Source organism: Anguilla rostrata, chromosome 10 (genome assembly GCF_018555375.3).
Source record: "Anguilla rostrata isolate EN2019 chromosome 10, ASM1855537v3, whole genome shotgun sequence".
Classification (NCBI taxonomy): domain Eukaryota; kingdom Metazoa; phylum Chordata; class Actinopteri; order Anguilliformes; family Anguillidae; genus Anguilla; species Anguilla rostrata.
The window spans coordinates 10,665,741-10,690,376 of NC_057942.1; the positions used below are offsets into that span (position 1 = coordinate 10,665,741).

The 24,636-nt window shown below is 42.4% G+C and overlaps 2 protein-coding genes across 3 annotated transcripts; one reads left to right on the forward strand and one right to left on the reverse strand.

Moving 5' to 3' along the window:
• Window positions 1–241: 241 nt before the first annotated feature.
• stx2b (syntaxin 2b) lies at window positions 242–14,397 on the reverse strand. Of its 2 annotated transcripts, XM_064354018.1 has the most exons (11): window positions 14,000–14,397; window positions 12,429–12,503; window positions 12,227–12,326; window positions 9,150–9,224; window positions 8,224–8,297; window positions 7,592–7,700; window positions 5,011–5,084; window positions 4,642–4,779; window positions 3,711–3,821; window positions 3,005–3,125; window positions 242–2,171 (listed from the first exon to the last, which is right to left on the reverse strand). In XM_064354018.1, exons 1-10 carry the CDS (start codon window positions 14,027–14,029, stop codon window positions 3,030–3,032), a joined length of 882 nt encoding a protein of 293 aa, XP_064210088.1. In that variant the 5' UTR covers window positions 14,030–14,397; the 3' UTR covers window positions 242–2,171; window positions 3,005–3,029. The 2 variants fall into 2 exon arrangements, with proteins under 2 accessions (XP_064210088.1, XP_064210089.1); XM_064354019.1 differs by lacking the exon at window positions 3,005–3,125 and having other exon boundaries at window positions 14,000–14,395.
• Window positions 14,398–16,112: 1,715 nt separating this feature from the next.
• LOC135264943 (GTP-binding nuclear protein Ran-like) lies at window positions 16,113–22,578 on the forward strand. The gene is made up of 7 exons (XM_064354020.1): window positions 16,113–16,214; window positions 17,751–17,806; window positions 18,371–18,455; window positions 19,818–19,943; window positions 20,481–20,668; window positions 20,968–21,138; window positions 22,165–22,578. Exons 2-7 carry the CDS (start codon window positions 17,768–17,770, stop codon window positions 22,207–22,209), a joined length of 654 nt encoding a protein of 217 aa, XP_064210090.1. The 5' UTR covers window positions 16,113–16,214; window positions 17,751–17,767; the 3' UTR covers window positions 22,210–22,578.
• The last annotated feature ends 2,058 nt before the right edge of the window (window positions 22,579–24,636 follow it).

Sequence of the window (24,636 nt, forward strand, 5' to 3'; positions counted from 1 at the left end):
AAAACATGAGTGACACCATTGTATGTCTTGTTTCTGGACTGAAAAAAACATATGGTATATCTTCCGTGAAAAATGTTTTCATTATTGGCACAAACAGCACTTTTCATCAGCACCGTCAAAATTATAGAAAGAAAAAAATGATCATTTTATTCCCCCTTGGGATATACAACTCAGCATCTCCGCACAAAACACAAAGAGGGAACAGCTGTCACCGGATTTGAAAATAAACGCACAAGGCATATCCTTTTACCGGTTTGTTTATTTCGGCTAAATTCAGTCAGTGTAATCACATCATAAACACAACAGGACCCCCCTGCCCAGAGGGTATGTCAAAATAAATGAACAATGGGGGGGGGGGGAACAAACAACTGGATTCACAATGGCTAAGAGATGTGACTTCATCTTTGGCAGAGTTTTATGATCCCAATCAAAATAAAACCTAATAGGGTTTACTGCTAACTGAAGACATTCTTTTTGCTTTGTACAATCACATTGCAAATAAAATAATAACCCATGATTACGTAAGTGCCGTTTCACACAGCGAGACATGTATGTACAGCAAAAAGTGAAACCAGTAGAAAAAATCCAGATATACTAATTATGGCTTTCAGTCTCAAACTCCAATGCATCTGCAGCATCGCTCCGTTCTACATATGGAATGCATTTTCAAGAATCATTCTCATTCGATTTATTATTTATATTTTATATCATTTATTAAAATACGTGGAGCATCTCTTAGTTGTGACTAAATAAGTTGAGACTGCATTCTTTACAGCCCAATTTTTCTGTTTATTATTATTATTATTATTATTCATATTATTATTATTATTAGAGAGGGGTAAAACCTTTAGTGTATTTTAATAGTGATACTTGAGGTATTCAGAAATATTTCCTTTGGAATATAGAAGTATTAATGCTATAATGTGAAAGACTAATATGAAACCCTTCCCAAGACATTAATTGGAGCTCTTTCCACTGTAACTTGAATTAAATCACTCTTATTCGAAAAGATAATTGCACTCTCTGTTACTCAGTCAAATCTCAGGCACATTCTGGTCATGATCACAGTTGTCGATGGAAATTTAAAACAAAATTTTAAAAACCACGAAGAAGAAAAAAAAACACTTGTCTACAGTGCAAAAATTGATCATATACACGCGAACTAAAAAGACTATAAAACAATATTTAATATAACATAGATCTAGGAATGATTTTAAAGCTTATATACTGAGGTTAGCAAGGAGGCTAAAATAAAAGACTATTCTTGAAGGCTTGACAGCCAGTGCTGGAACAGTGACACATTCACTAAAATGGGCCATTGGAGAGCTGGCCTATACAGTACATCTTGGCAGAGATTCCCTAAATGGGCCCTTGTGTGTCTCGGCGATTCTGTAAAATGGCATTTCAAAGGACACTTTCAGGTGACATGAAGGGAATCGCAGTCAGGGTACAAAGGATAAAATAGAAAAAAGTAACACAGTTCTCAGGAGACAATTCATTCAGAGCAGCAGTTCCAGGATTGGAGTGTGTGCGCGTATGTGTGTGTGTGTGTGAGAGAGAGAGAGAGAGTGTGTGTGCATGTGCATGTGTGAGTGTGTGTGTGTCTGTCTACAACTCTCTGTGTGCGACTGTGCGTGTGAGTGTATGTGTGAGGGAGAGTTTGTGTGTTTAAGCGCTAGACTAATGCTGGGGGTCACAGAGCATCTTGTAACGGCACAAAAAGATTGAAAAGCTGGAGATTTTCTATGCAAAAAAAACAAACTTTTAATATATAATTTTTTAAAAATTTGGAGTGAGTCCTGGTGCAATACAAAGCTGTAAGGCCTCTTTAGGTGAGATTGTGGAGCACGACTGGTGGTACCTTGAGTGTGAATCAAGGAAAACAACGAGAAGCCCTGTTGGAAAATGTGGAGCAAACAGGGAAAAGGCTGGAGAATAAGGTACCACCAAAGAGCAAATCATCTACTTTGTAAAAACCTGCACTTTAGGTTTGCTCAGGGGAGTGCGAGTCGTTTCGTTCTCATCTTCGGGACGCGAGCGTTCCCCTCGACGGCCCTCTCCTTTCTTCCTTCACTGGGCGAGCGTGGTCAGCACTAAGACACCGTGGTCCCGATGATAATGGCTAAAATAATGACACCCACTATCACACAGATAGCAATATAAAGAGTTTTCTGCAAAACCAAAGACAACACACGGAGGAAGAGAGTGAAAAGAGGAGAGAGAAACAGGGTCAGAGGGCTTCAGGAAACCTTTGTATGCACACACCATTACAAAAATGACATGCAGATCATTGTGTTCTACAAACAATTCATAAGAATGTAAAATAAAAATACTGATTTATTTTTGTGATCACGCGTACACAAGTTAGACGCCTTCCTGACTCGGTCACAAATTTTGAAACATCTGAATAAGAATCTATTATTTCCTCAATAGTGTGTCTCTGTGGGCTGTATCTGGTCCTTGGACTGCAAGCTGAAGAGCTCAACTCCATGATTATACAACAGCACATCACACATCTGCCTATGCAATATGGATTAACGGAGGTCAATGACAGCACTGATGGGTAAGTCAGAAGCAGGCTCTTAGTCACATGGTCAGTGGCCTCATTCACTGAGTTACTAGCTCAGCTCGTGCTCTGTTTTCTGAATTTCAGCACTTGTTACAGCATAAGAGAGTCACAGTGGGTGATGTGCCACAGGATGCACACAGCCAGCATGCTCTAATCTAGAAACAAAACAACACCTGGGGTGTATTTCACAAAGCAGGATTAGCGAGTTAGGAGGATGACTGCGCTGAGCAAAACCCGGAACAGCTCTTTTTGCTTCAGGCCACGTTTCAGACTTGGGAGGGTTCCGAGTTCCGGGTTTTACTCGGTGCAGTTATCCAGATGACTCAGCAATCCTGCTTCATGAAACCACTCAATTCACTATCGGCACGAATGTTTCCAAAACACTGATGACCTACGGAGCAGGTGAGCAGCAGCATGCGATGACGTGGTAGTTACCTAGAGCAGCACGTGGGGAGGGGACTTATTGTGGGGCTTTAGCCAGCCCCACAGACAGACCCACGATTAGTGCAATTACAGCAAGCAGGACGAACACAGCGATGGCAATAATTAAATATTTCTGCCAAAACAGAGATCGAGAGGGTTACATTCAGCTACTGGCACAAAACAACGTGCAAGAAACAGAGTCAGGGGTGCAAAAATGATAATGTGTTAATCGTCTGGGGTTGTTATGCGGTGGTTTGCAAAAAAGCATCAGGCATACATGCAGACTGGTGGTAAGACGTTTAATCAGTCTATTCAAAGCAAAGGGGTATTTATAACTTTACACATCGTTTGACATAGAGGGACCACACTGACCACAGGAATCTGAGTAAAAGCTGCATGTTGCTGCAAAAAAGGCTAACGCCACATGTGACTCAACGGTGTAACGTACAAATATGTCCTGAAAATAAATGCTTTTTCCAGGATCCCAGGAACTGATCCAGGATCAGTTTTTAAAGAGCATTATTTATTTTAGAATATGGACAAGAAGCTTTCCTTGATGACTGCCAAATTCTCCCAGCAAGACACATCAAACCCTTTAGAATACCTTTACGTGTTTCCTCTTCCCATGTTAGAACGTCACTAAGCTTGGGGCCCTGATCACACATGAGTGGTGCTGTGCTGAAAGGGGGGCGGGGCAAGCGGGAGGGGGGTGTCTTACCCTGCGAGCCTTCTTCTGATACCTCACAGCTTTTTTGGTCTCCTCTTTGGCATGGCCGATATACTCCACTGCATTGGTCACGTTTTTCTCAATGTTGTTGATCATTTCTCCCTTTAAAAATAAAAAATAAAAATAAATGCATACAAAGGGCCTGAAAGCATTTTCTTTCTTTATATTTTTATTTGCTTACTTTCCTCTCCTTAGTCCCCATATTCATATTAAAGTACACTACATGGCCAGAAGTATCTGGACACCTGAATTCAAACATATCATTCAAAATTATGGGCATTAATGTGGAGTTGGTCCAGCCTTTGCTGTTATAACAGCCTACACTCTTCTGGGAAGGCTTTATCCTAGATGTTGGAGCATTGCTGCAGGGATTCGCTTCCATTTAGCCTGAAGAGCATTAGTGAGGTCGGGCACTGATGTTGGGCGTAATGCCTGGCTCACAGTCAGCATTCCACCTGATCCCAAAGGTGTTTGATGGGGTAGAGGTCAGGGCTCTGTGCAGGCCAGTCAAGTTCTTCCCCATCGAACTCAGCAAACCATTTTGTTACGGAACTTGCTTTGTGCATGAGGCACTCTCATGCTGAAACAGGAAAGGGCCTTCCTCAATCTGTTGCCACAAAGTTGGAAGCACAGAATTGTATAGAATGTCACTGCATTAAGATTTGCCTTCACTGGAACAAAGAGAACTAGCCCAAACCATGAAAAACAGCCACAGACAAAGGGGTTCCCACAAACCTTTGTTCATATAGTGTATTTAAGTGCTCAAATATGAAAATGTATTCATAGATGTTGGAGATTAAGTTCCAAGTGAATGTGCTTTGCGATCAAACACTTTATTTGGGCTGGGTATTGCTTTCAGACATAATAGCGTGTCCTTCCGGACCCAAATGAGTATGTGTATGACAGTACAGAGGACAGGCACCTGGGTCTCCACCAGCATGGCCATATCCACAAACATGTCGTGAAGCTCCTTGATGCTGGACTCCAGGCGGATGATGTCCTTGTGTCGCGACTCGATCTCGTTCAGGGCCTGCCGGGTGATCTGGGAGTCCGAGATGATCTGTGCGAAAGGTTAAAAAAGGGCCTCCTTACTGTCCTGCCGCTCTGCCTTCATAAAATGCAAAAGCAAGCATTTCCCTTTCTGCCAGGCAAAAGCCCAGAAGTGTGATACTTTACGTCCACCAGAGGGCGCTACAGCCAACTTCTAGGCAGAGTAATGTAATTATACGCAGCGTTCCGCTGTGGGATTTGATTGTTTACATCCATTGTGTGCATGACTCAAGGGTCTCACGTCAGATGTGAAAATTGCAGGGTTCCCGCTCTCCAGCATGTCCTCCAGCTCGTCATCCGTGGTCACTTTTCCAGCTGAAAAATAAACACCGAATATTTACCACTGACTGACAACCTCACAAGCTCAACAAACCGAAGGCTATAATTTGTCTCCATGATGATGCGGTAAGGCGATCGTAGCTTGACGAGCAAAGAAAAAAAGAATATCACCCGACACTTTTTTCAAAAACCACACATTAAGGTCTGCATACATGTGCTTGCTTGCTTGTGTGTGTGTGTGTGTGTGTGTGAGAGAGAGAGAGAGAGACAGAGGAGGAAACAAAGGAAAGCACCTACAATCAGGCCCAAGGGCCATGTCAATTCAGCTGGGTTTACCAGAAACAGGGGAACAATGCACAAATGAAACCAGGGGTAAAAGAACAATTCACACAACTGAACGTCTAAGCGATGGACTGCCCGGGAGAGACAACAAACGCTTTTATACCACCACCCGCCCCCCCACCTCCGCCCCTTTTCAGAACAGCGCAGGAACACTGGTGCCATTCTCCAGAGCGGGAGCCGCGAGGCAGTCCGCTTATAGGCCGAGCCTCCATTACAAATGGCCGCGGGCTCTGGAGACGGGCCTGCCTCTCTGTCGCTGGGGGACGGGGGGGACGGGGGGGACGGGGGAAGCGGCACATTCACAACAAGCCCTCCCTCCCCCGACAGCGCCCACGATCCCTCTGCTCCTGGCAGCGTCGCTGGAGGGGTGCGGCGGGGGTCTGCCACGCGGGCCGCCGACGGGATCCGCTGCTCCCGACCGCCCGCACGCGTGCGGAGACAGGCTGCGCCGGGGCGTGGCCGCGGCTGAAATTCAACCTGCTGATACGGGCGGCAGCGTCTCACCGGATACAGCAGACGTGTCCGGGCAGGGTAATACAGGCTTCAGCTTTAGCCTTGAGGGGGGGAGGGGTGGGGTAAGGAAAGCTCTCCTGTAAACACTCAAACTCTTAAACTCCGTAACTGCAAATCGCTAAAAGAAACTTAGCCAAGGGGTGCATATTTAATTCCATACAATTTCGCTCCCCAGATTCCTACTCCCTGTCCATCAACACTGATCCTAGATCAGTTCTTACCACCCGACCGTGTAGCAACCTGGTGCGAGGGGGGAGGGAGTTGAGTAAGGAAAACTCAACTGTAAACACTCAAACTCTTAAACTCTATTGCAAAACTCTTAAACTCTGTAGCTGTAAAACAATAAAAGAAACTTAGCCAAGTGTTGCAAATTTCATTCCATACAGTATCACTCCCCAGCTTCCTACTTCCTGCAGCCTGGTGCGAGCAGGGGGGGGGTTAGCTGAGGGTGGGGTTTTTAGAGGGGCACATGCACGCGGGGAAGCCGTGAAACCACACGGCTCAGGGGGTGACTTCCTGTAGGTCATCTCCGGGAATTTCCGGACGGAATCCGGGCCGGAGCGCCAGAGCACAACGCCGGGGCCGACGTCCGAGCACGTGCCTCGCATTCCCATGGATAATCCCGAATGCACTGCTGCCTTACAGCAGTAAAGACCTGAACAGCAGCACCAGGCCGGCTCAGACTATTCGTGTGTTATTTTCAGGTCTAGAGGCAGAATGGTTGTTTGCCTATGGTTTTACATAGCTCATTTTCTCTGTACACAGCCACTGTAATGTTAGTAATTGAAATCATTCATTTGAAATCTTTAACTCTGCTGAAACAGGAACTTTCACATTTCCTTAATGTTTTGAGATAAGACTTTCCCTGGTGTAAATCATGTCAAACAACTGACCTTCTACACCCATACCTCCCTCCCCTTTCCTCTCCTCCTTCCCCCGCCCCTCCCCCCGCTCCTCCCCCTCCCCCACAGCTCTCCCTACCAGAAACAGTCCTGCTGCAGGGCTGTGGACATACCCCCGGTCACGTGACCGGTCGGCCCCGGCAACGGTAAACGGCAGGCTCTCTCTTCTCGCCCGCCGTTCCCAGGGAAACGCTAACACAGGTGTCTCCTGTCGCCGGCTCCTCGCCGTTTCCCGAGGGGGGGGCTGCTACAACTCCAGCGCCTCCTCGGGGACGAGGGTTTTACCGCACAAACCGCCGCGCAGCAACCCGAGACGCACAGGCAGCGCAGCCATTTCCGCGGCGACGCAGCAAAACAGCAGGCTCTTCCGAGGCAGAGGTCGACTTAATTAATACATCGCGAGGTTAGGGGAAACGCTCAACCGAAATGCCAACCGAGAGAGCGCTGACCAAATTCAAATATTAGGCTGCTCCAATCAGTCGATCATTCAGTCATATTCAATCAACTGCGAGGGAGGAGGGAACCATGCCGACTTGAATTAAAAAAGAAAAAAAAAAAGCATTGGGGAAATTTTTTTTTATGACTGTCAGAAACAAGTGCCATTCCAGTACTTTAGTTGGCTTGAGTATTCCCGTAGAGGGCGGAATTCAAACACTTAAACAACACATTTGTAACACTGTGGAATTGTGTGTACAACAGTTTTTTTTTTTCTGGGGGGGGGGAGCGGGGGAGGGTTGTGTATTAGGAAGGGCCTTGTACCCCCCTAGGGTGTGGTCAGCTACTCACTTATCTCCAGCTGTCTCTGAATCCTTCCTTTGCTTCTTTCCCGAAAGGACACTTGGGTCTCGTTGTACTGAGTCATGACCTCCACAAACTTCCGGGAGAGCACAGTGTGCTGAGGGCCGGAGAGCCGGGCCAGGAAGCCGGGGGAGAGAGGGAGGGACGGCCAGGGAGGAGGTGGACCGAGGGAGACAAGAGGAAACATATTTACAACAGGGCGAGAGTGACAGCGGGAGTGGAGGAAGGATGGGGTGGAGTGGGGGGGTGAGACGGAGAGGGAGCAGGGGGGAGGATAAAGCAGGGAGTGGGGGTACAGGAAGTGAAAGAGGGAGAGAAACAGGGAGGCAGAGGAAGGAGAAAGAAAGGGCAGACAAAGGAGGAAGGAGGAAAAGAGCTCACCCAGCATAAGCAGTCAACGCAGACGTCTGAACACATTATGCATTTCAGGTTCATGCGCACTGGAGCGGGACCAGATTATTAAACTGCTCACTTACACATTCATGTAACACAGAAAAATTCAGGCCATGTTCAAAGCTGAAAAACCCCTACCACTTTATTTCACATGCAAATGACTCCGGGAGCCAGGATTTAAATGAAAGCGATACAATAGGCAGGGAAGCGTAGGGGTGTGGCCAGACCTGGGTCTTCTGAATGCGGAGGTCCACAGAAGCCCTGTTAGCGTTCTCGTCTGACGGAAGGTCCTGCTGCATGACTGTGGAACCACAACGGGCCTGTTGTTAGGACAGCGAGCGAACCATCTGCCACCCCCCATCCCCTGCCCCCCACCCGCACTGCCCCTGCTAGTCGCAGGCTGCTGCCTGTGCCAGGGTGATTACTGCCTCCGCCAATGCGCGGATAGGCTCCAGCACCTCCCGCGACCTTGACCAGGAGTAAGTGGGGATAGATAATGGAAATATGGGGATAGACTAACAGCAGTGCTGGCACCAATAAAGACACCCTAAATTGTTCTACCCGAGAAAAGAAAACAAAAACTTTCCGGAACTCAACCTAAAACACTTCACTCGTTTCAGCAGAATTCACAGTTTAAAGTAAATCTTTTCCCATTTTTATCTCCAAATTTGGAATCAGCGATTCTGCTTCTTGAGTCACTGCCATCTGCACCCACACAAAGTGCAGCTGAAGGGTGGGCACTCTGATGAATCCCCACAGACATGAACCCCCAATTATGTCTGTTGTGGACTCATGATCATAGATAACCAAATCCTGTGAGTATTTGAAAATGTACTTAGTTTTTAAAACAAAAATGCTATGGGATTAGAGTTATAAAAACAACATATAAAAACTGTATGCAACTACCAGTACCTGCCATTTTAGAATCACAGGCATTTTATTTTCGGTAAAGTGTCAAATCTGAATTATAAACAGAACTTGCTATTTAGTCCTATGCGATGTGGCTGCCCAGCTTGGATACTGTGTACCTCGCCACTTGTTTTACAATCCATCTGCTTTGCTTTCGGCCCTTTTGCAATCCAAATTGTGACATGGCTAAGAACATTAGCCGATGCTTCTGGTCCTTTCAACACAAATACGCTGCTCCACTCACTCTTTAACTTGGCCCGCACAGTGTTGGCATTCTTCTTAATTTCGTTGGTCAGCTGTTCCAGTTCCTCTTTTGTCCCTGTGAAGAAAAGCAGAGAGGAGAAGAGACTTCCGACTTCCGAGCACAGGATATGATTGGAGAAAATTACCCTTTTGACGGATCAAAGAACCATCATTTCCCCTAACTCTGAGAAGCCTCCAAAGAAGACTCCTCCATCAGATGTCACACTGCTGCTCTTTTAATTGCATTACTTTAATTTTATTAAGCTACTGTAGCTATAAAGCTGTGAGACAGTACATCCTGTTATTGCTAGATCACTTGTGCGCTGAAATAAAACCACCAAGATGAAAGCATGAATTAGAGAACAAGTGGCTCACAGCAGGAGGCTGTCATCACTCAGTGACTTTACTTGTCACACTCACTGGATGATATTCTCCATTTGTGTTCAGTGGATATCGAGGTTGGATAAATGGAAACTGTGGTGTGCAAACAAAAAAGGCCAAATCTTTGAGAAAATAGAGGAGTAAACTAGAGAATTTCTCTTGAATTATTAATAAACCAGAAGTTTTCGGTGACAGTGAACCAAGTCTAGGAGATATCGGAGAATGGGAGCAGGGGTTTGAACACGGAAAACTCCCAGAACACCAGGGCGATGAACCTAATCTGTGGTATGTGTATAGCAATAGAAAAACAAAAAGAAATAAAAACCCCAAAAAAGAGGGAGGTAGCTCCTCTGCAGGGAACTGTCCTCATCCCACAGCTGGGGAAAGGAGAGGAGGGGTAATATTTTTGATTGTCGTATTTGTAAACCAATCAAATTTTAATATTTGTACAGTAGGGCAGGTGTCATACTGGACGAACGTAGGCATTTTGCCTCTGAGGGGAAAAAAAAGATCAGTCAGGGAGTTCTTAGGTCAGTGCAAAGGGCCCAGAGCTTTGTTGGTTCCCTCACTACTTCTACAAGAGCAGGCAGGTTTAGGCTAATTCATGGATGGACAAAACATGAAATAAATACAAGCACAAACATGTGCAATCACTGAGGCTTTTCAAAAGGGTGCTTATACTCCATATTAGGGCAAAACCAAAAAAGATCAGAGAAGTTTATCGAGCCTAGGAATCCATCAGCTCTACAGTGGTGTATGTTTCCTCATTATCAGACTTCAACACACAGTTCTGTATTCAAACGCAACATGAAAAAGGTCTTCAGCAACAGGACAAAGCAACAGGATGACAAAAGCAGAACTAGGCTACATAAATTAGCCTACTTCCTTCACACTGCAAATGCAAATGATTCTCAAAACTGAACTTTAAACCCATGACCTTTCCGCTCATCAAAATCACACCTTCAATGTTTAAAATCCACAGCTGCTGCACATCATTCTCTAGACTTGGTCACCTGTAGCCAGTAGGAGTGCCCCCGTGTACATAACAAAACCACGACACACGCCACAAATGCTGGTTTTCAGTAAAGGTCTTTTCAAGCAACGCATTGTGAATTAAGTAGCCTAACGCTTCAACAGCTTGACAACCTTTTCTAACATATACAGTGAGTTAATTCTCAATTAGTCAACTTCGGGGACTGTGCATCTGACAACTGGTTGTCTAATAAACTTCATACTGAAACTGAATACAGTCATCATGAACACGAAGGTATTATAAACAAGTGTACTTGCGCCAGTGAAAAAAATCTTATGATTTATGTGAAATTTATTTGGGCATGTGAAAATACAGACTGGCCGTTCGCCATGTATCTAATCCCCGATCCAATTAAGCCACAAAACGTGGAGACAAATCTGACCCACATTAAAATGAGAGACCACGCTTCCTAATTTACAACAAAAAACCACTGGAAGAACAGCTGCAGTTCAAAAGTTTGGAGCACGCACATACAAAAGAAACTCAACCAATCACTACAAACACACAGACATACCACCACAATCACCACAAACACACAGATACACCACAGTTCCCTATTTTTATAATATTCAGTTTTATTCTATTACACCATTTATTCTCAACACCAACTTTTTAAAAAAGGCCTATTTAAGTTCTAGACATTAGGTTGTCAAAATGCACAAACTTAAAAGTTTTTTTTAAAGTTCCACCACATGGTTTGGCCAGTGTAACTGACAAACTATTAACAAAGCTGGCAATGTCATTCCCTCTCAACCTTGCACCTTCCCTGGTTAACAATGACACAAGAGGTTTCTGGTCAAAGGCAGTCTTCCTACACAGGCTTGTTTGCTCCACAATGTATTTGTATTATGACAGATACAACATTTCCTGATGCAGGACAATGCTCACCAGGAAATTGCGGCTATTGCTTTCCCTCAAGCAACCAACTGCCCAACCATACCTCTGAATCTCAGTGGCTATATTTAGCCCTTCAGCTTACAAGGAAGAGTAACGCTGATATTTTAATTGTTTGGTTTTGCACACAAACAAATGTATGTGTTCTGGTTACGTTTAACGCTGCTCCGAAGGATCTTACGATTTACTCCTCACCTGTAATCAAGGTGAAATATAAAATGGTAAAGTGTCCTGTGGACCAATGGAACTTGGTCTACAGTATGTAGACAGGTAGCTTAGTAACAATTTATCTACACAGATACTGAGGAATAATTCAATGAAAAATGGATTACCATTATAGCCCCAAAGAACCAAAGAGCATGGAGCCCAAACTTTAAATCACTAATTAATGTCTTCTATATCTACATGGCAGCCCTCATTAACCGTTTAATTAGATTGCCTCTTCAGAGAATATTGCTCGTAAATGAATTAAGCTGGAGCAGACCTCCTTCATCATAGGATGGTCAGTGTCAACCAAAGTTCCATCTTTCTGCTCCAGCACAAAAACAGTTGCAGGCATCCAAACATCACACAATCTAATTCCTAACAGCAAAACAAAAGGAAGGCAACACAAACTTAATGGAATGAAGAGTAAGTGGATGTGATTAGCTGCAAACTGATATGAATGAGTTTAAACAGGTGCCATAAGGAAAGAACACATTAACAGGTGCATATTTTTGGCTGGGCAGGGGAGGACTGGGATGGGGAGGGGTGTGCAGATGTGTGCTCACGTTCATCAGGATTAGGTGCAGACAGGATCATGCTGTGTTTCTTCTTCACCTCCTCCACTTGAGATGAGATCTTATCAACGAGTGCCCGAATCTCCTCCACCTACAGGACAAGCTTATTTGTTCATCTTCATCAATATTTCTAACATCAGGGTAACAATATGATAGACAAGTCATCCTTACAATATATTCAAGTCGTTCTTACCCGTCGGAAGAAATCTTCCATGAATGCACCCTTATCAACCGTGATGTTGACTTCCTCCTCCTCATGTCTGCTGTTCTGCAGAGACAAGAAGCATTCCGTGTCAAAGTCCAGCTTTGATAAAATTGAAATATTCAGGAAAGAAAGGTATTCAGAAACAACAGAAGTGGATCCTTTCCATCAGACTTTAATATGGACATATATTCCATGGAGTGTAAACGATTTAGGGTTTTGATATTAAGCCCTACTAGACATAACTCATTGAAAAATAAACCATTTCGACAGCATGTTATAGCCGAGCCTAAAAAAATTTAAAAAAGCCATCTTGGGATTACTTTCAATATAAAAATAGTACATGACAAGACACGTGAATTTCATGTAACAGCAATTGATTGTCACCAACTGACTTACAGGACACTACTTAGCTAACTTGAACAAAATTATATGATAAAATCCAAATCGTTTCTATGTCACCATGAGAAATAAAATTAGGAAACTATTCAATACATTTTAACTTTTTTTGTTTGTTTGTTTAATCTCACGCGGAAGTATTCTCCAACACCTTAAAGGACCCTCCTAACTTTTCTGGAAAATAACGGTGACCCAGTTTATGTACCTGGGAAACCATATGCCATTGCTTCCTATGTGTATAAACAGAATGTGCCTGTCAAAAACAGTAGGCTGTTTTCACACGCTACAGTCACATATTTAAGTCTCAGTCAGCACCGGTATGGCACCGCCACTTTAGGTTATGATATTGGAAATGTTGTGTTAATGTTACATCTGACATAGCCCAGATTTCCAAAATCCACAATTTATTTATTCATCCATTTTCATGTGTCACTAGAAGTTTATTGTCTGTTGTAGTTGTTACCGCCAGCTCATGGTATACTCAGTCAATGAACTTAGGTAGTTTAAAATGCTCGGCTAAGATTACTTAAGCGTTACAAGCCTCTGACTAGAGCTACAACTAACATTAGCTTACTATTTCCTAAACATGTCATTTTACATGTAAACTTGCAACATCAGAATGTTATGAAACAGATAATTTGTAACTAAAGCTATATAACAATACCATAGCTAACACGTGAAAGGATCAATTACATCTCATAAAGTGAGTCACTGATTCAGACATTAACATTAAGACAGCGTTAGCCAGCCAAGTTCTCGTCTACAGTGAAAACTAATAACCGACTGCTAGCTACTAGAGTAGCTCGCTGGCACTCTGGTTGAATAAACTGCATCATTTTAACTGTTAGCCTACAGCGTAAATTTTTGTATCTCTTGACTGACGAGATACTTTATTACGTAATGTGGTGGTAGACTAAAAAGTTGTCTCGGTGTTACAGCAGACCAATCTTCTACGTTAGTTCATGTTAAAGGAAAAAGTTTTTTTTAAATACCCTATTCGCCAAGTAGCTATGATAGCTAGCTAACCAGTAAATTGTACGTTACTTACGCTAGATGGCAAGCCAGTAGTATAATTGCTAACTAACAGATGACTGCTCGCCGACTGAAACAAGGCAAGCCAGTACTCATTTAAGATGGTTATTCAGAAATTGAATATTACTTACGGCTGTCAAGTCGGCCAACCGGTCCCTCATCCCCCTTCTTTTTCAGCACAGTTAGGTAAAAAACATCAGCTAGCTAGCCAGCTAACGTCAACGCACAATGTCCAATGTCTTGGCACTATTCCATAGAAGTAAGTCGGAAAGATATCCAAGGACACATCGATCGGTTTGGTATTGAAGTTTCCACGTCAATGTGTACCTCTTTAAATTACCGATACAGATAATGTATATGCAAATTGGTGATGATTCCTAGTTTTATCAAGTATTCCCTTAACGCGTGCCTGCTTAAAAACCAGCTTTCAGAACTCAGAACTCCTCAAAACTAGCCAGCGGCGTACCCTCGGAAACGCCTCTACGCGGTCACGATCGTGCACTCGCACACGCATCAATAAAGCTGGAGACACTGGAGCAGAAACTTTGAGACCCATCCGCTTTGTGCCCGCAGTTGGCCCATCTTTGTCCTAGCTAGTGGGCCAACGATAAACATCTTATAATTCTAAATTTCGATTTCGTTAGTAAATATTTGTATGATATGTTGCACGCTGCTTTACAATAGTTTAATTTATTTTCACATAAAGCCTTTTACATTTACCGCAAAACCACAATATTTAAGTCTATAAATATTTGCTATCTTCAAATCCTTTTTTGACAGTTATTTAATAGACGTTTTATTCTAGTCTGTGGGCCATATGTATGTCATATATAGCATAACAATTGTGCAATGGTCTAATTGATATTTAGCTCTCTGATGCCACCTTATGTCTATACAAATTTCTCATATTAACAATTCTTCGTGTTTTGGGAAGAGGCATATTGGATACGTGAGAACACGGATAATTGAATAGACAACAATAACAAACAAGCAGGAAAGCAGTTTGAATCTCGAGTATATCATTTCTAGCATGTTTAAAGCCATGTTTTTGAGAGACTACGCGTTAGAGTTACTGAATATGGATGGTGAAAACACAATTTCATAACACGGTATAGCCTAAGCATCAAGCCACATATCAAGAGTAATTTTTAAAGTAATGATATGGTTGAGTAAGGTTGTTAAAGTAATTAAAACAAACACAATGCTTATATGAAATTCCAGTTGTCAAACTGTCACATCAGCTAGGAACAGCCTGTGGAACTTGAGATACAGTTGTTAGAAGGCAACATGTTTGTGAAGGTTATTAAAAGATTTGAACCCTCCTAGGAGCACTGTTCATTCCATTGTAACGTGGAAAAATATGGCACAACTGAAGCACTTCCAAGATTAGGTCATCCTACCAAACAACCGGACAAGAAGGGCAACTGTCAGAGAAGTGACCAAGAGTCCAGCTACAATACTGACAGAGTTGCAGAGCTCACTGGCTAGAATGGGATAAACTGTCCAGAGATCAACAAATCAACAATCTCTTCAGCACCTCACAGATTTCACCTCTTTGGGGGAGTGGATAGACAGAAGCCACTGCCAAGAAAGGCCAATTAACATCGTCATACCAGAATCAATGTGACAGATCCTGAGACCTAGAAGAATTCTAGAAAAATGTTCTGTTCTCTGATGAGACAAAAGTTCAGCTCTTTGGCCTGAAAACAAATCACTATTTTTTACACAAACCAAATGCAGCCCATTCACCCACATAACACTGTCGACCAAGCAAAGCCCATCCCTGCTGTAAAGCATGGTTTCTTCACTCTCAAATACAGATCAGAAAACGCAAAGGCTACTTGGGAAGGCAAAGCACAGAAACATTGGCTTCAGTGTTCAAAGCATGATATTTAGTCCTCCCAAGAGCTCCAAGATAATGACTTAAGGCAAAATCTCACTTGCATGGTTGTGGTTGAGTTTGGAACGCACTTGATCACGTGAGCATTTTACTCCCATACCTACTATATGCTGTAGAGTCCAGACAGAACACAAGTATATACAGTTTGAAACACAGCCATACAGTTTGAAACACAACTATAGAATTCAATAGTGGAGAGTGGTGACTGATTCAAACCATGAAGTGTTTATGCGCTAAGGCAGTGTTCTTGCCAACTATTGAGTAGCCTACACAAGTTTCATTGTATACTCAATAGTAGACAAGTATGCTGATGCGCGCACGAATCTTGCCGCGAGTTGCCATGGAGAAAAATAATCACGTGATAGGGGTGTACACTACAGCTTCAAAAGCGAATCAGCCATTTTCTTCAGAACATTCCCTGAAAGGCTGCTGTGCGGTAAAAGAAGGTAAGTTACTAGAAAAGAGAATCCATCAGCAATCAAAGACATCCGCAAAGCTGCTATATAATATGTGTGTGCATGTATTGACCTGGATATTTGTAGACTCGTGTTTTACGCTTTTCTCGCCATATATCGAACTTTGGATGTAGCTACGTCTATACTTTTATGGGAATGGTCGCTATTGTGGCTAGCTAGCTAACCACTTGGCGGGCTTTTAATGTGACAATGAGACTGCACTTTAACAGCTGAATTTTCACTCCTCGCAGTCGTAGAAATGTTAGTAGTCATAAATTAAGCCTTCACCATAGTAATTTAGTTTGCTGTGTTGCAAACGATATCATTTATTGCCAACTTCGTAGCATATTGCATTTCCTGGGGTAGGACTGACGCTGTTTGAAATCAGTTCGCTTTAAGTGGTGAATCGGCTGCTCTATCTGTACGCTTTATGCCTAAGTACATGTACTCTTAAGGTAAACTAATATTAAGAGCCTCTTGACGAACTTTAGTCTTTAAAAGCTGCAGATGTACCCACACTACAAATCAGTACTGAGCTTGCTAGCTTTCTTGGTAGCTACCGGAAAGTGGAGAGCCAAGGCAGCTGGTGAAAGGGCCCAATGAAAAAGACTAGCTAGCGAATAAGTAACGGAGCTAACGAACGTTTGCTGTCCATGATGAAAAGACTAGTTTGCCAAATGTGTCATTGACGTACCAAAGTGACGTTTTTCCGAGTTTTTTTTGGTAACCAACCACTTATTTAATGTTGAGCAACTAGGCCCATCATCCCTTCGAATTTGAACGAGTGGACAATAGTTTGCTGGCTAACGTTTGTTAGCAAGACAGCCATGTCGGTTGGTGTGACTGTGGCTACAGTTAAAGATGGGTCCACCATGGCAAGTTGAACTGTAGATACGTTGGTTAGCCATGTCGTGTTGCTATCTCAGTTCTGTATTTGGCTGGCTAGCTAACTTTTAGATCCTTTTGTACTAGCTAGCTAGTATAAGCATTTCTGGTTTCTAACACGTGGCCTCACCGTCCCATTGCCTCGCCCTGTTCTAACCGGTTGTGTCTAGATGAGAGACATAAGATTTCAGGAAGTGGTGTCCTATACGATAGGTTCGCCCCGATAGAATTAAAAGTAGGCTAAATCGTGGAAGGTTTTTGACCTTATTTGTTGGCCAAACAAAGGATAAACCTGCCTGACGGAAAGGTATCCAACTAAAACCTGCGGAAACTAGCAACGCTAGGTACCTACCTAGTGTTACTAGCTCCCACTCTTTATTCCGCTACCTTTATGTCCCAGCGAGCTTAGTATAGCTGAAAATGAGGTCAGAAATTTGTCATAAGGAGTAAGGCACGATTTTGTTCTACTTCCCGAAATCTCCTGTATCCCGTCTTGACACTTCTAACACTGAATGAACATGAGACAACTGAAAGCTGTCTGTGTCGCATATTCAGATTAAAGCAGATCTGACCAAGCCCCTCGTATCATTGCTACAATGTAAGCAAGTTGGTCAACTAACAGATTCTCTCTCTTCTTTTCAGGTTAACTTAAATCAGTCATGGCGGTGCCAGCGCAAGAGCCTCAAGTCCAGTTTAAAGTAAGCTTGTTTTTATTCAAATAATCAGTGTATTATGAACAGTTATTCTCTCATTTGGCATGTTTGGCGATGAGTGTAGAGTAAATTCTCTGTTCCCGAATGTGGCATTTTGTAGTGATTCCAGGATGTATAACTGCTCTCATGATGTAATGACTGTATACAAAGATGTGGTGCCTCAGTGGCTTTGGGTTTGCGTGAAAGTGTTCTCATCCTGGAATGTAATCGGGAGATTTGTCATTTGTTTTGGTGTATGTTTGGCCTGGACTTATTTAGCAAATATGTGGGTGGGAGGTGATTACAAATAATTAAAAACCTCATGAACTACCGGTTTTAACATGTAATTAATATAAATTTGAACTGAGTGAGAACCTTGCTTTGGAATGTAAGTTGCCACAGACACATAATTTGTCTCGGCTGAAGGCTGTAACCTTGATTCATCTATTCAACTTTTGAACTGAGGTTGGTCCCCTGTTGCATTTTCATGTGTTCATTGAAGCACTGATAATCCTTTGCCTGGGTTTGTGCAAAACATGTAAGCCTGCTTTTGGTGACATTTCCTTACAGTTAGTCCTGGTTGGAGATGGTGGCACTGGAAAAACAACCTTTGTGAAGCGACATTTGACAGGAGAGTTTGAAAAGAAATATGTGGGTAAGTTGATCTCAACCAGTGACTTCAGTTGCTGTTTTTAATACTTGAAATGACCGTAACCCTACACTACTCAGACCTCTGAACTGAGTTCCCTACAATGATCAGGACAGCAGAGTTCTCTATAGACAGACTGAGGACCCACCTTTTAAGACTACCATGGCTCCCATGATCCCCCTGAGGGAATGAAAAGCAGTTCGTTCTGGAATGGCTTTTTCTCTTCCCCCCCCCCCCCCCAGTCTGAATAACTAACATCACTCCCGTGGGCTTGATGCAACATGAAAATTCACTTGAACACTTCTACTGTAAGAGGCCTTAGGATAACCCTCGGTCACCTCTCCTTGGCCTGCCATATTGCAGCCGTATGCCAGGAATGCAGATAGTTTCTGTACAACGTGCGAAGAATCCACCACTTTCTCGCCATCTACTGTACCCATATTTTAGTCCAAGCCCTGATACTCATGCCTGGATTGCTCAGTTCACTGTGCTCAAACCTCTGCAACTATTACAGAATGCAGCCACACTTATCTGATAGTCCACCATTGTAACCTCCATTGTCAAATGGAGAGAGCACAAGAGCACGTTCTCTCCTACAAAGCATGTGATGTAAACTGCTGCTGCTTCATATCACTCAACCCTAAGTTGGGCGCGCACACACACACACACACTTGAGTTGGAGGAAGACACTTCATGCGCAGCTCAGACAAACTTGCTGTCTCCTTTCAAAATAATAAAATCTTGCTGCAGCTCAAGTTCAGAGGCATTTTTAAGCACACTGCAGTTTTTAATGCAAGGAACTGGAACCAAGCCAATGCTGGCACGGTGTAGGCATGATTGACACTCATAACGTCACTACTTTTTCAACTCAAGCAATTCTGCTTGGAAAGACCCCTCCCTCTCCTGCATCCCTTAAAAATTAGTGAGCATCTGTGTGATGCAATTTCAAAATGTGGGCGTTACTAATTAATTGATTCAAACTTGCAAAGGTTTATGACTAACATCAATTATTTAAAAATCATCTCATAACACAAGGTTATACTGTGGCTGCTTATGCATTCCATACAAGTGAATAGGCTTTTAATGGCTTATGTAATTACACAGACTAAAGTTCTCCTGAAAATGTCAAGTTCATGTTGGTTACCTCATTCTTTGCAGTTTGTGTGATAAGGCGTCCCTATGGTGAAACTTATCTGGTACATTGACAACTTCTACGCTAGTTGTAAATCTGCTGTTATTGCAGTCCACTCCTTGTACTCTAACATTAGTTATGTTTTTTTAACCAGAAGATTTCACAATTGCATTTTCCTTGAGCATTAAATCAGATTTGAGCATTCATTGTCAAATGGATTTTCCTTTGTTTTGCAGCCACTTTGGGTGTTGAAGTCCATCCACTCACCTTTCACACCAACAGAGGAGCTATAAGATACAACGTGTGGGACACAGCCGGACAAGAGAAGTTTGGAGGTCTGCGTGATGGCTATTACATTCAAGGTAAGGACAGGAAACGGTTCCTTTCTGTGCTTTGCTGGTGCCCTTATGCGACGTGAAGAGTGCATCCTAAAGCTTTGAGTGTCTCAGCTTGTTTTACATCTAGAGGGGAAATTCGGGCTGTTCTTTTCTTCACTGAAGAACACAGCCATGCTTCTCCTTTTTGGAATCGCTAACCTTGTGCTTATAAAGGTCCTTCCTTGTGCTGTACAGTATTTAAACCAAAGGATACTCTTGTCAAATTTCACTCTACTGGCTCCAATTTTAGTTTGGTATCCAAATGCAAACTGCCAGCCTTCCAGTGTTTGCTGTATTGCCTAGTTGGACATCTCCACTACTTCTGTCATTGATCACAAGCAAACTACCAATTACAAAGCCATATGTGAAAAGTTGTTGTCCATCAATTTGTACATCAAAATAAATTGTCTGGTTTGTTTACCGTAATGAATAGGAAATTAGGTGATTGGATTGATTTTTATTTTTTAGTTTGCCTGGTTTGATTGCTGCATTTGTGTCTAACATCCAGATTTGTTCTTTCAGCCCAGTGTGCCATTATCATGTTCGATGTGACGTCGAGGGTAACTTATAAGAACGTTCCCAACTGGCACAGAGATCTAGTCCGTGTCTGTGAGAACATCCCCATCGTTCTGTGCGGAAACAAAGTCGACATCAAAGACCGCAAAGTCAAAGCCAAGGCCATCGTTTTCCACAGAAAGAAGAACTTGCAGGTACAGACTCCGCTCCACCATTGTGCATGCATCTAGATCAGTTGTACATCAGTGCTTCCAGAATTTGCTGACTCCACAATATAAATGACTTTGCTGTGACTTGCTTCTTGTAAAAAGCACAGTTCTTGACTGGTGTGAATTCAGCAAGTAATTTTTCAATTTGCATCCTGTTTAAAACCCTCTTGGGACTGGGATTGGGAACCACTAGTCTAGAGTAGCATTTGTTGACATGGTATGTCTGGCTTGTGCAGATGAATTTCTGCAGAGCTCTTAATCTTGTCGCTTGTCCATATTTTCAGTATTACGACATCTCTGCTAAAAGCAACTACAACTTTGAGAAGCCCTTCCTCTGGCTGGCCAGGAAGTTGATTGGTGACCCAAATCTGGAGTTTGTGGCCATGCCCGCCCTGGCACCTCCAGAGGTTGTCATGGACCCCCAGATGGCCAAACAGTACGAGGAGGAACTACAGGTACGGCACAGGCGGTCGTGACTAAAGGGTTATGCAACCGTTATGAAACTGCGCAGGTGTTTTGACTGTTGTGCAACTCTAAGAATTTAATACATTTGCTTTCTCCCAATTTCTATGGGTGGAAAATAACAATATTATAATTTGAACATTGTTGCAACTGGCATTTTGTATGATTAAAACAGGATTTGTGTTTTTGACTGAATATTTGGAGTAGCTTGAGTCTTTAGGCATCTTGGCAAGTTGCATTAATAACCATGCAAATGGAAAAGCCATTACAAGTTGATGAGCCTGCAGCAGCAGTTGGTTGCAGGTTAAGTTCTACAGTTGAGCTCATCCACTATACCTTTGAGCAAGGCTGAGTTGTTTTGGTAAATGTCCTTCTGTGAAAATAGATTGAATTTTAGATTTAAATAAACTAAAATATTTTGGTATGTGTGAAGTCTTGCCAGTTAAGCTTTCAGACTAAACCTTTTAAGCCCATATTGGAGTGTGCTGGTTTTCGTCCTCTTGGGAATTCTATGGCACTGGTCTGGAAAGCCACAGAATCTGCTAGTTTATTTTTTATGTTTGTTTAGTTTGCATCCCGTTTAGACCCAAGGTGAAATTGTGGGGAGAAATGTGATGTTAACTATAATCAACTGTTGATTTAACATTTATATTTTGAATGGCAATGAAAATCAGCAGGGTTAGCTGGTTTTGCTGAGATCAGGGTGGGCCGCCCCTGATCTCAGGGATGGTTCTGTGACCTGACTACATCCCCTCCAGTAGCTGCATCACACCCATACACTGACATCAAAAAGTTAGCTGCTTTGTGCGAATACTTAAGCGATTGGAGTTTCATAGTGTTTTAAGGAGAAGGGGCAGACGAGGTCAAACGAGACTCAGTCTTAGGGGGGAAAAAAAGGAGCAGTGTAATACTGTAATGGAAGTGCACTTCACGATTGGTACATTTAAAGTGGTTTCCTTTTTGTCCCTGAACTGAATGCCCTGACGTAGCTAATATCTCTTCGCATCTCCTCTCCACAGGTGGCCCAGTCTACTGCCCTGCCAGATGAAGATGATGACCTGTGAATTTGCTGCAGCCTGACTCTGGCAGTCTAGTTTTATAGGCTGCTGTGCGCAGAGGGGGGGGGTGTGGGTGGGGGTGGGGGTTATTGGGTTGGGAATGGGAGAGTGAGGCGTGGGACGAGGCGCACGTCCTTGTCCCACAGCAATTCAGCAGAACATTCATATGTGCTTTACAAGAGCTGTGGTGGCTGGCGGGCGGAAACGATTCCTCCTTTTGGACCTGCTTTACTTGGCTTTTTTTTTTTTTTTCTGACTGCAATTGTCTCAGTTTTTGGTTTAGGTTCCCTCATTTCCATAATTTATAATCAAATGGTGTGGCACTTCATTCCCATGTTTTATTTGTCATAATAAAGTTGTTTTGAAAGCACAAAACCTTTGTTCTGAATTTATTTTTTTCTTCATAGTAATGTTCACATGTCAGTCAGTAGGTTAAACTTGGAACTTATTTTAAAAAATTGTTTAAAAAAAGATAAAATAAAAAAAAAAATTGGTTCAAATTTGAAATTTCCACATGAAGCTTAAGCACTTTTGGTAAAATACAGACAGTTTATTACCTCTGATTAATGAGGATTATATTTCTGAATGCAATTAAATTGAACCTTCAATCTCACCCCCCCCCCGTAAAATGTCTTGGAAAAGAGGGGACCCTGTGTTCTGTGTCCATGCTGGCAATTGTAGAATACTTGGCATTCCTATAATTGGGCTAGTTCAATCTAAATTTTAGCACTGTATTGCACAATTCAGTGCATGCTATTAAAGAAAATGTCACTTTGCTTGTCGCTTAATTTCTTGGACACCATAGTTGGTTTATAAATGGCAAGGAAAATTATCACATCATACCCCACCCACACTGGAATATCTATTCTAAGAGTACATTAGTTTGAGCATTTTAAGTGTTTTCTGTAATCTCCGTTTAATGAGCGTAGTGACGTTTTTGTAGTTTGGGAAATAACTGGATTTAGAATAATTAAGAAATGGAGTTTGGGGATTTTTAAAGTTCTTAAAGTTCTCCGACTGGAAAATATATGCGTTTCTGATTACACACATCCTTTCAATTGCCTGTCATTTACATGAAAAAATAATTTGTGCCTATCTGAGATGGTTCCTTTATTATGCAACCCAAAATGAAAATTTGTGTTTTTCTAAATTTCCACTGAAACCGACTTTAAATGTTACTTTCTGTTTATCTACCCCTTACATTTCCATGGGCATATACGTTAAATATAGCCTTTAATATATACAGCACAAGATGGCGCTGTTAGCCTTCTTTTGCGTTAATCCTGAACGTATACCTCAATACCGTAAAAGGCGTGTCTTATTTCTGGGGTTTAAGGTAAATGAGCTTGTGTGAATGTCTGATTTACAACTCACAATTTTTGTATGTGATGAAGGGTATTATCGTAATCATATACACTTAAGAAAAATAGGCCTACTTAACATGAACCAAATCAGAATATCTAGGTGTATAAATGCGTTGTATTTAAAAAAATAATCTGGGTGAACGGTCATGCATATAAAAACGTCTGCGAAATGCCGTAATTCGATTTGGCCTATGGAAAACCCCGCAAATGCAGAAATGTATTAGTCATCCTAGACTTAGATCTCTGCCGTATTTAATATATAATTTATAATTAAGGTAGGCCTACGTCAACAGCTGTCATTATGGCCAAAAATTGCCATTATGGCTATCTTGACAGTTCCAGGTCGGAATGCCCTTGTGTCCTGTGGAGTGGGGTTGCTTCATGAACGCGGTGGGTGACAATTGGGCTTTCCAAATTATGGTGGGAATTGGACATACACTGGCCGGCATTTGGCGCCAATTTACAGTTACTTATTAGAAATAGCATTGAAGTTATTTTGAAGTTTACTGAAGACCATGGCTATGATACACGCCGAATTATTCACCGTTTGAGTCATTTAGGCTTTAATTTTGTATGGTGGCATATAGCCTATAGATATAAGCCTAGAATTGGTATGGTTTATGGAGATGACAATTTTGTTAGGATGTGTCCATTTATTTATGTATTTGATAGATCCATGTGTAAATGTTTTAATTTATTTTTTATTACTTTTAGTTCGCCTAATTTAATAAAACTAGCCTATATCTCTGCGTGGAGTGAACATCTTATCACACTCCGTGAAAAGGGTATGGAGGCAAGGAGACGTGCACCGTTCATAAAAATAAAAGTTTTCATCCACCATAGACTATGTCTGCACAAACGTTAACAGATTTCACCCATTTGCTTTATATGGCAGGCTAGCCTAATACGATCTAGTTTGTAGTCTGTAAACTTTCTTTAATCTTTCTTTAATTTTGAAATGTGTGGATTATTTCTGAAATCCGCATGTTGTCAAATGTTTCTGTTTGATTTGCGCTTTAAACAACGTTTATCCCTTCCAATGAGGAACTCGTCGGACTACATGTTTTTT